General features: G+C 40.4%; 1 protein-coding gene across 1 annotated transcript in view; it reads left to right on the top strand.

Annotated features, from left to right (window-relative positions):
• The first annotated feature begins 5,076 nt into the window (after window positions 1-5,076).
• The window catches only part of LOC128858364 (serine/threonine-protein kinase Smg1), a 30,245-nt gene continuing 21,872 nt past the window's right edge, over window positions 5,077-13,449 (top strand). Inside the window, exons 1-3 of the mRNA XM_054094560.1 lie at window positions 5,077-5,800; window positions 5,861-8,228; window positions 8,313-11,969. Coding sequence (XP_053950535.1) covers window positions 5,403-5,800; window positions 5,861-8,228; window positions 8,313-11,969 — 6,423 coding nt within the window. The 5' untranslated portion in view covers window positions 5,077-5,402. The remainder of the gene's footprint in view (window positions 5,801-5,860; window positions 8,229-8,312; window positions 11,970-13,449) is intronic.

Raw genomic sequence — 13,449 nt, 5'->3', positions numbered from 1 at the left:
AGGTTGGAGAATATATTTTTGGAGATACAAAATCATTTTTCATAATTATTAAGGGATTTGTGATATCGAGTTTTTGCCTTTCAGTAACAGCTGAGAATAACAAACTCTATTGACATTTCTGTTCTGTAAGGTTTGGCAAGTCATCATAATTCGTTGAACGCCAGAATAAAGCTTCCAAATTGTGGAAATTTAAAAAAAATAAATCTGTTTGTAAAGTTCAGAGAGCACTGGCGGCATTATTGGTCCTTATTTCTTTCGACGTGAGGAATGAGCTATCATTACCATGAATGGCAAGCGCTATCGACGACATTTGGTTTCAACAAGACGGCGCAACTTGCCATACAGCGCGCTTAAAAATCGATTTCTTTGCAATATTCAAGCCATCATTGATGTCATGCGGCCAAAGTTATTGGAAAAAGTAGTCAAAAATTGGACTGATCGAATAGGCTATGTAACTCGTAGCCGCAGCGGACATACATATGCCGAAAATCATATTCACAGAATGAATCTCATGAAATTATCCACCAGATTATAATAAAAAAATTCATTCCAACATTTTGTATTGCATTATAATTTTCAGTTCTCAAGCTTTTAAAAAAACACCCGAAAGCACTTCAAATAAGGGAAGGGCAAAGAATAATTTTAGAAATTCGAACAGGGCATTGTAGATTAATTTATCATCTTTTTTTGTCGGGACAACTAGCAAGTGCAGCGCTCAGACACAATGAAGTCCATTGTCCCTGCATTCCAAGCTTGCTTGTGGGCTGTATTAACCCATTTGTTAACCGTCGCTTTGATGGCTGCAGAAGGGATTGACAGAAAGGGCTTTGGGCCAAAGAAGTTGCCCTCAGAGCTCATGCTAGCTAAGAAGTCAGAGTTCTCGTTACCCACGATACCCACGTGTCCCGGGACCCATGTTAGCATCAGGCTATTATGTCTACCGACATAGTTCAGCCTGGATTTACAGGACTCGACCAGCCCTGATGTGGTTGGGGGACTGTCTAAGGCCATGAGCGCAGCTTGGCTGTCGCTGCAGACACGTGTAGATCTTCTTCTCCATCTGTTTTCAACAACAAAGTTCATTGCTTCTTGAACCGCATACACTTCCGCTTGAAACACAGGTGCATGCATTCAAAGAGCAAAGTACAGGTTTGTCCTGCTGGATTTATCTTACTAACCTGGGAATATACTTCAATGGAACTTGCAGGCTCAGTAGGGAGGAAGATGAAACTGCCAAATATGTTATGTCAATGACACCACCAGTACTTGGGTCATTAATTTGGCCTAATTTCAGCAATGAGGACGTGTTTATTATAAACCTGGAGGGCTCTATCGGAAAACTTTTGCTAGTTTCAGCCTGTATGGTGCACGATGTTACTGAGGGAAGTGCAGACATTACAGCAAGATGTAGGCCACTTTTTCACTAATTTTATTCTAAGTGAGCACACGGTTATCTTTCATATGGGAAAGGACCCCACTTTCGCCCCTCTTTTTTCATATAAACAATACCATGACAATAAAGATTTTGACTATTTAAGTACGGCTTGCAATTTATGCAGACTTTTTTCTATTCGACGCAGTTTTAGGTGGACCAAGAGAATTAATTTTCTACATAATTTCCTCCCGTCGCTCCTTTACATTTTTTCGATCCGATGGGGACTACTCAATTAGAGTGGTTGTAGTTTTTTTTAGCGCTATAAGCTGAAATACCAATATTTGTTCTTAAATAAAGTAAAAAATGTTACCTGTTTACTTTTCTTGATGATGATTACAACCAACCTTGCGTCTGTTCTGAACGATTATCCTTTCTCTTTTGTGTTCTGTTCGAATTTGGGAATCCCTTGGGATACTTCCAAAACCACTTATTACACTAGTCTACAAGGAAAAGTATCCGAAATAATTTAAACTAATATCTGCTTCTCTGTCCATGCAAAATTCGGATTGATAACTAAAATTAATTTATTAGTTTGAGTTTTCGAGATATCCTAACCTAAAAGTGCAAAAAACCCCATTTTTGCCCATATTTGAGGTTATGTAGCCTTGCAGATGTTTTCTTTCACCAAAATTAAAGGATGGCATCTTTAAATACAATCCTTCTTTTTTCAAATGGCGTTTTGTTTGCTCAAATATCATTTTTTTTCGCAGAGATATCGCATTTTGAAATTTTCATGTTTCGAAATTTTCCTACACCTGAAAATCGATTAAGATAACATAGACATGATATAGTCGCTTACTAATTTTCTTGGGTTTGAGGGCCTGAAATATATGGGTTAATAGTATGTAAATTTGGAGTTTGTGGGAAAGCCTGCTTGCGGTTATGTGGGTTAGCCTGCTCGCGGTATGATAGGGGTGGTTTCTAGGGGTTAGGGCTGTGTGTGACTCGGTACCCAAAGGTTAGATAGTGTAGGGATGTGGTGAGTCAGCACACTTATGGTGTGAGACAAAATTTTAAGAAAAATAAGACTCAATTCAAGAAAATTAGTAATCGAATATATCATGTCTATGTTATCTTAATCGATTTTCAGGTGTAGGAAAATTTCGAAACATGAAAATTTCAAAATGCGATATCTCTGCGAAAAAAAATGATATTTGAGCAAACAAACCGCCATTTGAAAAAAGAAGGATTGTATTTAAAGATGCCATCCTTTAATTTTGGTAAAAGAAAACATCTGCAAGGCTACATAACCTCAAATATGGGCAAAAATGGGGTTTTTTGCACTTTTAGGTTAGGATATCTCGAAAACTCAAACTAATAGAGCAATTCTGAGGCCAGATTTGGATTCAGCGCATCATAAACCTTCGGAAATATATAGTCTGGTTTCTGGGTCTGAATGTTGGTTAAATTTTGTCGGCCTGTGTTATGTTTCTAATCTCACCTAGTACTGAAATCATGCTTTGTTTTTTTAGTGTAAATATTTTTTTAATTCTAGAAAGATGTTTTTTTTTATTTATATGTTGACACTTTATTAATTTTAAATTTTACGTATCTGAAATATAAACACAAATATATTTTATAACAAAATTTCGTTTATAAAAAATTTTTCGCTATTCTCATTCCAATGAGGGCGAATGTTGCCCATTTATAGTGAAAAGTGTTGAAATAAACTAAAATTATTAGAAATCTAAGAAAAATTCTTTGAAAATGCACTAAAAACATTCAGTTACAGTCCAAAGCTACGTAATCGAGACGATAACTACGAAAAGCGGTCTTCGTTTCGCCATCCGGTAGTGAGTGCGAATAGATGAAGCAACTGGCATAATTAAACATATTTACCCATTAATGGTATTAATAATGAGACTCGCCTAATATCAGAAAGGAGAGTTGGGTGGCATAACTAGTGCCACTTTTATGAGACATAATCATACTCGCTTGTGACAAATGTTGCTCGATAACTTTATTGTTGCTTCCACATGCAATTTTTTTTGTGAAGCAAGCAGAACCCATTATAGCGAGCAAGCAGAGAAGTGCCAAATCGAAGACTCCTAAGGTTACAAGCAGAGACGATAACTTCCGCAGACGAATAGTTCATGCAGCCAATTGTTGAATAGATTATTAGGCTGATCATGTTGATCAAGGAGGCGATACCTTTATTATAACAAAGTGCAAGAAAGTATTTGAACATCATGGCGACTGTTCCAGGATAAAGGACCCATCTGATACTGACAAGTCTTTAACAACTTTTTTCTTTAAAAGAATCTGAAAATGGTTGTGAATAAAGCTGTGATTCTAGATATAAAAATATACGCAGTTCAATTTATAAATATTATTTATTAGAAATATTTATAACCAAAAAGGGATTTAATGGGATGAATTTTGAAATAAAAGCTTCAGCTCTACTTCTATTTTTTATTCATTTTATGAAAGTTTATTTTAAGGTTTAATATATTAGTTTGGGGAAAAAGAAATCCATTATTCATAGTAGATTTTTAGCTTCTGAGCAATGCTACGACTACTAAGATGCCGGTTAACTTCGATTATTTCTTTGAATATATTGACATTTTTGACGACAGACCTGCCGGTGCGAGGTGCATGTTTAACATCAAAAATGCCTGTACGGAGTCGATGAAACCAAAATTGCACGAAATAAGCTGTTACGGCACCATAAACACCATTCACAATTTCAGCGGCTGGGCTTGCATTTTTGGCTTTATCAAAGAAAAACTGTAAAATGTACCGAATTTTCTCTTTGGTGAACTTCCATTGTTAAAACCTTATAACTCACAACTGAATGAAACAAAGAACAAACAGCAAAATATTTGTTTAGTGTGAAATGTTACCTTGCGAGAAAAACCATCATTACGGGAAATTTGCTTGACAGATTTGCTGTGCTTTATTTATTACGTAAATAGTTTCATATTAAATTACATGTATCGTCTATATTTTTGTATCTAAAGGTTAAAATATCGATACTTTATTTTCGGTACCAAGGCAAATGTTAGTATCGATACTCATCTTCGGATACCTGTTTTAATACTGATATCGATACTCGTTTGGTATCCCATCATGCCTAGTGGTACTTATGCTAAGTTCCCACGACACGTAATTCGCTATCACATTTGAAATTACATCTATCATTCATAATTCACTTCCCAAACACCTTTCGCCATACATAATTCAATTCGCAAGACAACATTTTGAAAGAAAATTACATCATTCACTTCAGGTAAAAATTACCTTGCGAATTACGAACACATAAATATTTTCTTATATTAAATACATAATTTTTGGAACTGTTGTGTTTTTCTTACTCTTTAATACGCAATATTTTCGTCAAGTAAATGGTTATATTTTCGTAATGACAGTTTGTTCGGTAAAAACACAAACACTTTTATTTTTAATTCATTTGTTTTCTCCAACGCCGATATTCACAGCAAATAATATTAAAAAGGCAAAGAATACGAAGAAGAAGGAGAGGTGTCGAAGTAAATTACGAATGTCCCGTGGAAATGGGTGCCGTGGGAACATAGCATAAACAGAGTTTGAATCGAATGGCCGAGTTGCATGCCAAATTGATCAGTGTGTGCCCAGCTTTAGGAATTATTACTTATGTGAACACAATTTCTAATAAGCCTTCATATTGGACGCATTCTCCACACTTTGATTACACCACTGAAAGTTTTGCATTTGTTGTTTTCGTGGCTTTTGCACATTGCTGTGTAATTTCCGTGAAATCAATTTGAGTAATCTCTTGTTAACTGTTAATATCAAATAGACTTTTGACCGTATGAGTGATGAACGTAGAATTCAGGATGGAAAATTGGGCGGTAAATAAAAAGATCGAATACATTTCAGTTGTGTACATGTGCTGAAGTTCCGACGTCTTCCCCCGCTTCATGCTATCGTATGCGGTTAAGGTTCAGCCAACAACGTGCGAATACAATCCCAACATAATTATTTGTCAATGGTGGAAAAGATGTCGTCTACAAAGATGCCATCACTTATTGGTTCACATATCTTCGGAGAAGATATGAAAATTTCCAAATTGCTGCGCCGCCTGCAATCGGAAAGCAATGGAGCCACTGCTGCGTTGGATCTTTGCAACAAGTTGGAAATAGCTGTGCGTGCGCAAGCAAATGCGGCATACATTTGTCGCTCTTTTGATTTATTGATGGATAACATGATAACTGTGCTGAAGCAATGTCCGGAAGATTGCTTGGAAAAGGCCAGCACAGTGATGGGTCTAATGGGCTACATAAACCGCAAAGATTTTCCAGTCTATAAAAATTATATTATGAAAACTTATCAGGCGTATAAATCGTTAAGGAAATATGTGATGCTGGCGCTGAAGACCACTTTCAGGTAAAGTAGATAATACTTTGCATTTACATTAAACTTTAATGCACAAACGTTTTACCGTAGCTGTGATGCTGTAAATTTGGACTTGACTGTATACAGCGAACGCTTATTGACCGTACTGAAGGACTACTTGGAAAATGCTGAAATTGCTAATAACTTTATAGCTGTGAGCGAAGCAATCGTGGCGTTTTCTAAAAATTATAAAAGAGCTTTTGAAGTACATTTCACGGACATAGTTGATATTATAGTTGGCTGGCATTTGGAAGCAGAGCAACCGGCTAATCTTAAACTTCAGTGTTCTGTTGCTTTGCAACAGTTTGCGCAATATTTCCTAAAAGAATTGGATTTCACCTTTGGCTTGCTAGGCCAATTTCTTGAAGATATCGTTGCATTGGGCGATGAAATATCACATGCCCCTTCACCCACTGCATCTTTAACGGACGAAGGAGGCACCCAGGCGAGCCAGAATAAAGTAGAAGTGCGTCTTGGTTGCTTTATTGGCGCGTTCAACTCTATACTAAAATCGCTGTCGAACCGTGTCGAATTTGTAGGCATAATTGTGGGACAAAATATTGTAAATGAAGCAGCAATGACAATCTCAAAAACGACTGAGCAAACATTGATGGTAACTTTGGTTAGTGAAGATACCATCCTAAATATCAATGACTTTTTTTGTCTACTTTTCTCTAACAACCACAATATAATAAATCTGGTAAATATCGAGGAGTTAATAGTACTGCAGTTGAAACAACTTCATCACTTCAGCGATTTACAAAAACTTAGTTTGCTTTATTTGATACTTTGCGTTTTTAGGCAGTTAGGCACAAAACTGCCTCTATCAATGGTCACTTTGGTGTTCGAGACTAAACATAATCCACTTGCCATCATTAAATTTACCAACAACACTAAGCTACGTCGCATGTTTCTGAAAGTCTACCATGAAATTTTGATGATAAAAAATGTGCCCTTACTACAGGAAATTTATCGCCACATAACTGCCGATATGTTTAACGCAAGAGCGATATTGGAAAGGTACGGCGGTGGAGTTGCAGGTTGTTTCAGTGATGTTTTACAAGCGGAGTCAACTCTAAATTTCTATTTGACTGCCTTGTCTGCGCTGGCCACACAAACGTCTTCTATTATCAGTATGTATGCACTCTACCCATCGATATTGGAATTATTGATTACAAATTGCAAAGCAGGCGATATGTGCTTGTGGCAATATCATCCCACTCTACACAATGCGTTGCTTAATGTGCTTGTCGTTCATTGCCAGAAGAATCACAACTTCCGACCGACTTCACGTCTTCTCACTGAACCTCTGTTTGCATCGAAACACGCGCTAGACGAAAATAACTCACCAACATCGGAGAACTTCAGTTTGATTTTGCAATTTTTAGCAGGTATTTTAGGCGCTGCAAATGATTTAACTGTTGCTAACCTTAATTTACTGCTTGACTGGGTCAGATGCATACTCGCAGAGTGCCATGAGCACGCCGCTGTGCTGGAACAACACACAAACTTTCTAAATATTTGTAAGCTTATCAGCCAATCGGCTTTTATGTCGCCGCTAAAATGTGCCAAATGCATAGAAATTGTACTCGACTATGACACAATAAATATAGAAGTTTTGGAGAGCTTCCGTGATGTGTCTATCGTTATGCTTGATTCAAGCGACGCATACGCACGACGCGCTTATACCACTATTCTTGGAAAATTGCCGCTCTCAACTTGCCTTACGTCTGCGCAACTAGTCAACGACATAAGTTTGCGCAAGTCACAGCTTACTGATCTAATGCAATGGTATCGTTCAACTGTTTACTACGCGCCACTGCGTAACAAATATTTCAAACCCTTTCTAGAGCGTCTGGAAAGTGACACAACATGTGGTGAATATGAGCCGCTCTGCCAATATGCCATCGAAGTGTTTTCGAAATGTTGGTTGGCGCGTTGCCGTGAAAACTCAACAGCTTATGAAGTAGCAGCCCGGCGGAGTTGCCGTGCGCTCGCTCTATGGCTGGAATATGAAGCGGCGCGGCAATGTGTGCGCAATAAGTTGCGCACCAAAATCGGAAAGCCACAGGAGACTTTCCTCGCCATCGAAGCGGTCATTTCCAAGTATGCGCGTATTTTGTCTACCAAGAGTGGAATTGCGAGCGCTTGCAATGTGCGCAGAGTAACATTACCTCACTTGATGTCTCTACAACGTAATACGCGTTTGCTGCTTGGCTTTATCGACAGTTTAGAGAAGCATATTTATAATGCGGCCGAAGGAACCGCGTTTGCTATACCATCGCTGGAGAAGCCGGTGAAGACATTCTTTCGCATAAACGCGCACACTTGCAATGAGTGGTTGAATCGCATTAGGCCGAGCGTGAATATGATCGCAATGCACAGCATGATGCCAGAGCTAGTCATTTGCAACTCGGAGGTAAGTGGGAGGAAGAGCATCTATCAAATATACACATTTGCAATTTTTTTTTCTTACAAATTTTTCATTCTGTACTCTTTGTAGGCTATTCTTCGCATGAATAAACTGAGTGACGTGCAGCTAGACCACATCATTATAACATTTGTCTGGGCCCTGCTGTGCTGCGACGAGCCGTGTACGTTGCAAGGCCTGCACATTTGGCTTAAGTCGCATCACCCAAAAGCCGCTAAGCGTTGCGTGTGGATACTGTATAGCGCTGAACAGGCAGCTGGGCATAAAGAACAAGCTGCAGATAACTACGAAGCTTTTCTTGCAGAGCACGAGTCTAGCTTGGATACGCGCACCAAAGATTTTGTCGTTGATCAATTAATGTATTGTCTGCACTACACTAGCCAGTGGGCGCGTTGTGGTAGAGTGCATGCGCGTTATAAAAAGGGTGAAAAGCCAGAAGGTTTCTACTTCGAATTAGCGGAGGCGCTCGTGAATGACTACGAAAGTGAGGCCAGGCGTAGTGAGGCGTTACAAAATGCTATCATGGATTTATCTTACTGGTCGCAAAACAACAGTGATGTTGGTAAAATAGCGCAAGCGCCGGATACATTTTCTTATGACTACATCAGTCAACAATTGCAAGATGCTTGCATCACACATGCGTTGAGGTGGGACGCTATGTCAGCGCTTCCGGTCAGCGAGGAAGTGCAAGAAGGTATACGCAGTGGGGTGCAAGAGTTGCCCTATCACAACAATGGCCGTGTCGGTGAGCAGCGCAATGCATTGAGCGATGTTTTCATTCTTAACCATGTGGTGCAAAGGTTGTCATCTACGCAGCACATGAGTGCTGACAAAATAAACGACATATGTGGTTCAAACGATACTGAGAAGTCGACATTTTTGTTAAAATCTCTGTTGTGGACACTATTGTTCGAGCAGCAAATCTCATCTTCATCTGCTGTTGCACCGCGCCATCATTCTCTCTACTTGGATATATCGAATAGTGCACGACGTGAGGGTAACTCTGGCTTTTGTCGCTTGATGCTGCAGCGCTTCTTCCGGCTAAGAGGATTCACAGAATCGCTATCCGAAGTGGCTCGACAGTTGCGTGAGAATGAGTACATTGTAAATGTTCATGACACGGATTTGATTCGTGGATTTAGCGAATTGGCCAAGTGCTCGTATATTAGTTCGGCCAATCAAATGAACGCAATTAGTCTGGGAGCTGCATACTGCACCCAAATCATACAACAAGTACAGGAGCAACCACTCGCGACATATCCACCCAGCAGCGCGGATATGCTACTCACATTGGCCGACTGGTTGTCGCCGCGTGTTGGTGCTAACTCAACTTGTTATATCGTTAGTCCACCAAGTGTGCCAAACAACAACGTCAGCGCGGCTCTGGCCCTGACGGAAATGCAGAAATTATTACAGTATCTACCCGATGTGTCGGTACACTTATTGAAAGAGTGCGGCGACGAAGCGATTAATACGCTGATACCACCGGCGGAGAAGGCTATAGGCAAGTTGATCAATGCAAGCATATGCCAGCAGAGAAACTCGTGTGAAGCTTGGTTCGCCTATGGCAATTGGTGTTATCGCTGGGGTAAGCGTCTGATGGATGCAAAGAGTACGAATGAAATGAAAAGCGGACTATCACAGCGTGATATGCAAGCCATACGCGAAGTGTTGGGCGGCAATGCCAGTGATGAAGAGATCAACCAAGTGGTGAACGTACTGAATGGCCAGCAGCTAAACAGTATTGATGCGGAAGAGGATATCGAAAAGAGCGAACTCAGCTCTAGTGAACTAATTGAGTGCGCGCTGCGTCGTGTTGACGTATTGGCGTTTAGACCGTCGGAACAAATAGCGAGCATAATAAAAATATGGCAACAAGCACATCGTAGCGTCTACGTCTACTACGAAATGGCAACGAAAGCATACTTCAACTACTTAACAATCGGAAACACGCAGTCGGAGGTAAAGAACGCGCCTAGCGATTGTACTCCTGTCACTGTTACATTGCGCCTGCTGCGACTAATTGTTAAATATGCTGCTGGGCTACAGGAGGTACTCGAAGATGGCTTGCGTAACACACCACTGCGACCCTGGAAGGTCATCATACCCCAGCTTTTCAGCCGCCTCAATCATCATGAACCATACGTACGCAAAAGTGTGTCGGATCTACTCTGCCGCTTGGCACAGGACCGACCTCATTTAGTAATTTTCCCTGCTGTGGTAGGTGCACATCAGGAATCAAAAGAGTCTACCCCGGTGTTGGGAAATACGGCCAAAGATAACATCACTGCCAACAACAAAGAGCAGAAATGCAGCACACCTCTATCGAACTGCTTCCGCTCATTGCTTCAAACGCTGTCACAGCAAGCGCCGGACACTGTCGCTCATGTGCAGCTACTTGTGAAAGAATTGAAGCGTGTGACCCTGCTTTGGGAGGAATATTGGGTGCACTCGCTCTCGCAAGTGTACAGCGAATATGCGGCACTTTTTAACGCGCTTGAAGCCGAGCTGAAGAAAACTGGCGGTACAGGGACGGAAAAAATATTCTCCAAGTATTCTATACTTATGAATCACTTGGTTTACGATATGCAACGTTTTGCCAAGGTCACTGCTACATCGGCTGACACTAACTACGAACGTAATTTCCAAGAGCGCTACAGCGCGTTAATCGCCAGCACAATAAATGAGCTGAATCAGCCTTTTAACATTGCCAAGCCGTTCGAGGGCTGGATGCGCATCAAGCAATTGTACAGCGTTTTTCAGCAACGCTCACTGCGAGGTTATGCGTCCACTCTGAAAATCGCCGACCTCAGTCCAGTGCTGGAGAATATGCGCAACACGGCCATATCTATGCCAGGCGTCGACACATATGCCAAGGATCCGGTCTATATACGATCTGTAGACAGCACGGTGCATATTTTACCCACCAAAACCAAGCCTAAGAAGTTGGCTTTCTATGGCAGTGACGGACGCAAATACACCTATTTATTTAAAGGCCTTGAAGATTTGCATCTGGATGAGCGCATAATGCAGTTTCTCTCCATTTCCAACTCCATGATGGCGCGCGCTAATATAGGCGTCGACTCGTTACAACGAGCGCGTGCCTTCAAAGCGCACCACTATTCCGTCATTCCGTTGGGTTCACAGTCTGGACTGATCAGTTGGGTTGATGGGGTCACACCGCTCTTTGGCATCTACAAGAAATGGCAACAGCGCGACGCCGCTATAAAACAGCAACAAAAGGAACGTCAAACACCGCAACAAGGTGGCGGACAACAAACAGAAGTAGCGCCCGCTGCTACGCGTCCCTCTGAGCTTTTCTATAGCAAACTGACACCTTTGCTGGCTGAGCAGGGTATGAAAATCACGGACCCACGGAAGCAGTGGCCACTTGCAACGTTACGCCGTGTGCTGGAAGAGCTGATTAAAGAGACCCCAAGAGATTTGCTCGCCAAGGAGTTATGGTGCTTTGCGAATACGGCAACCGATTGGCGAAACTCGGTGCGTAATTATAGCTTATCAATGTGTGTGATGTCCGTTATCGGCTATGTAATCGGACTGGGCGATCGACACTTGGATAATGTGCTAATTAACTTGACATCGGGCGAAATTGTGCATATCGATTATAATGTGTGTTTTGAGAAGGGCAAGACGCTGCGTGTACCCGAGAAAGTGCCATTCCGTTTGACACCCAACTTAGAGGAGGCATTGGGCATAACTGGCATAGAGGTGAGTAGAAATGAAATTTATTATATTGAAAATAGAGAAAAGAGGGAAATTCTTGGAAATTCTTTGGAACAAAACAAGTGCGACTAATACATAAACTTTATAAATTCATATTGAGCTGGGAATTTTATAGTTTTTTAGATCGGGTTATCTGATTATGATGGAATATATAATTATTATTTTCCATAAAAAAGTGTGCGTGATATCCACACCCGTTCACTGTTGTTTTTCGTTTTAACTATGAACGTTATTTTTGGTTTATATTTTGTCAGCCTGGTAAAAGTTTTGTTGTTACGAAGGTCGTTTGAAAAGTCCATGCAAAAACAAAAACTACTTAATTGGAACCCTATTTCCATTAATTTTGCTACCACAAGTGCCGAAGCGCCAGCTGGTGCGTTGTCGTGATGGAAAAGGAAAATCACTCGACTTCCTCGATTCAGACGAATGCCAAACACAAAAAAATATACCGATCTGGCTGAAACTTGCTTGTGCTCTGTTTGTTTCTGACAAAGCCGAACTTCTCGTTGCTTGAAGCTGAATCAGTTTTAAGGAAAAGGGGTGTTAATATATCCAAATACACAATCTGATGACGTTTAGGTGCAGAAGATCTCAAATTTCGGAGCACACTAAAAAACCGCTGCTCTCATTATCATACATTGCAAAAGATTTGCTGTTATGTCGGCTTGAATGGGCAAATTCAGAACGGAATAAGGCAAAAGTAATATTCTTCTTTTTAAGCGAATAGTTACACACGTCGGTCCTGGTGTACTGCTGATAATCAACAACTTCAACGAACTGTTAAGCACCCAGTTATGGTTCATGTTTAAGGGGGTCTTCTGGTCTCGAGGCCCTGAAATGAAGGGTTTTTTTGGGGATTGATTGTGACAAATCCTGTGAATATTAAAAAAAAAATTTTTTTTTATTTTAAAGGTACATGTCTTGGCTTTTAAAAAATGGTTTTGACTTTGAAAAAAATTAACACCCGCGACCTTGAAATGGCGCTGAAGACGTCCACCTCCAAACGAAACAGGTCTCCATTTTGGTCACGGTTTTTCCACCTGGGTAATCAGAAAGCAAAAATTAGATATGCGTTGTCTTCAGAGTTGCCCTGGTTAAGTTTTCCCGTGACAGATTTTTTTTTTTTTAATTTTTTTTCAAAAGTTATGCAACAATTTGCAAAAAAAATTTTTTTTTGCTCATTTTTTGAACTTTAAAAGGTTATAAAAATGGAATGAAAAAAAATTTCAAAAATCGTACACGGGGAAACTTAGCGGTAAGTTTTCCGAACCTTTTAAAACCAAAACCATTGAAATCGGAGTATAACTACTATGAAAAGTGTGACCGAAATGCTTAAAAAACACGATTTTCGGGGAAACGCGTTTAAAGATAAAGTTTATGATAAAACGGCCGGAGGAGGGTACACTTCGGTGCCCAGAAAAATGTGAAAAATGCGATTTTCAAAAAATCCTTTCTGTGGCGTATT

This window comes from Anastrepha ludens, chromosome 3 (assembly GCF_028408465.1).
Source record: "Anastrepha ludens isolate Willacy chromosome 3, idAnaLude1.1, whole genome shotgun sequence".
Taxonomy (NCBI): Eukaryota; Metazoa; Arthropoda; class Insecta; order Diptera; family Tephritidae; genus Anastrepha; species Anastrepha ludens.
The sequence above is the reverse complement of the archived record's forward strand: the minus strand, read 5'-3'. Positions and strand labels throughout refer to the sequence as shown.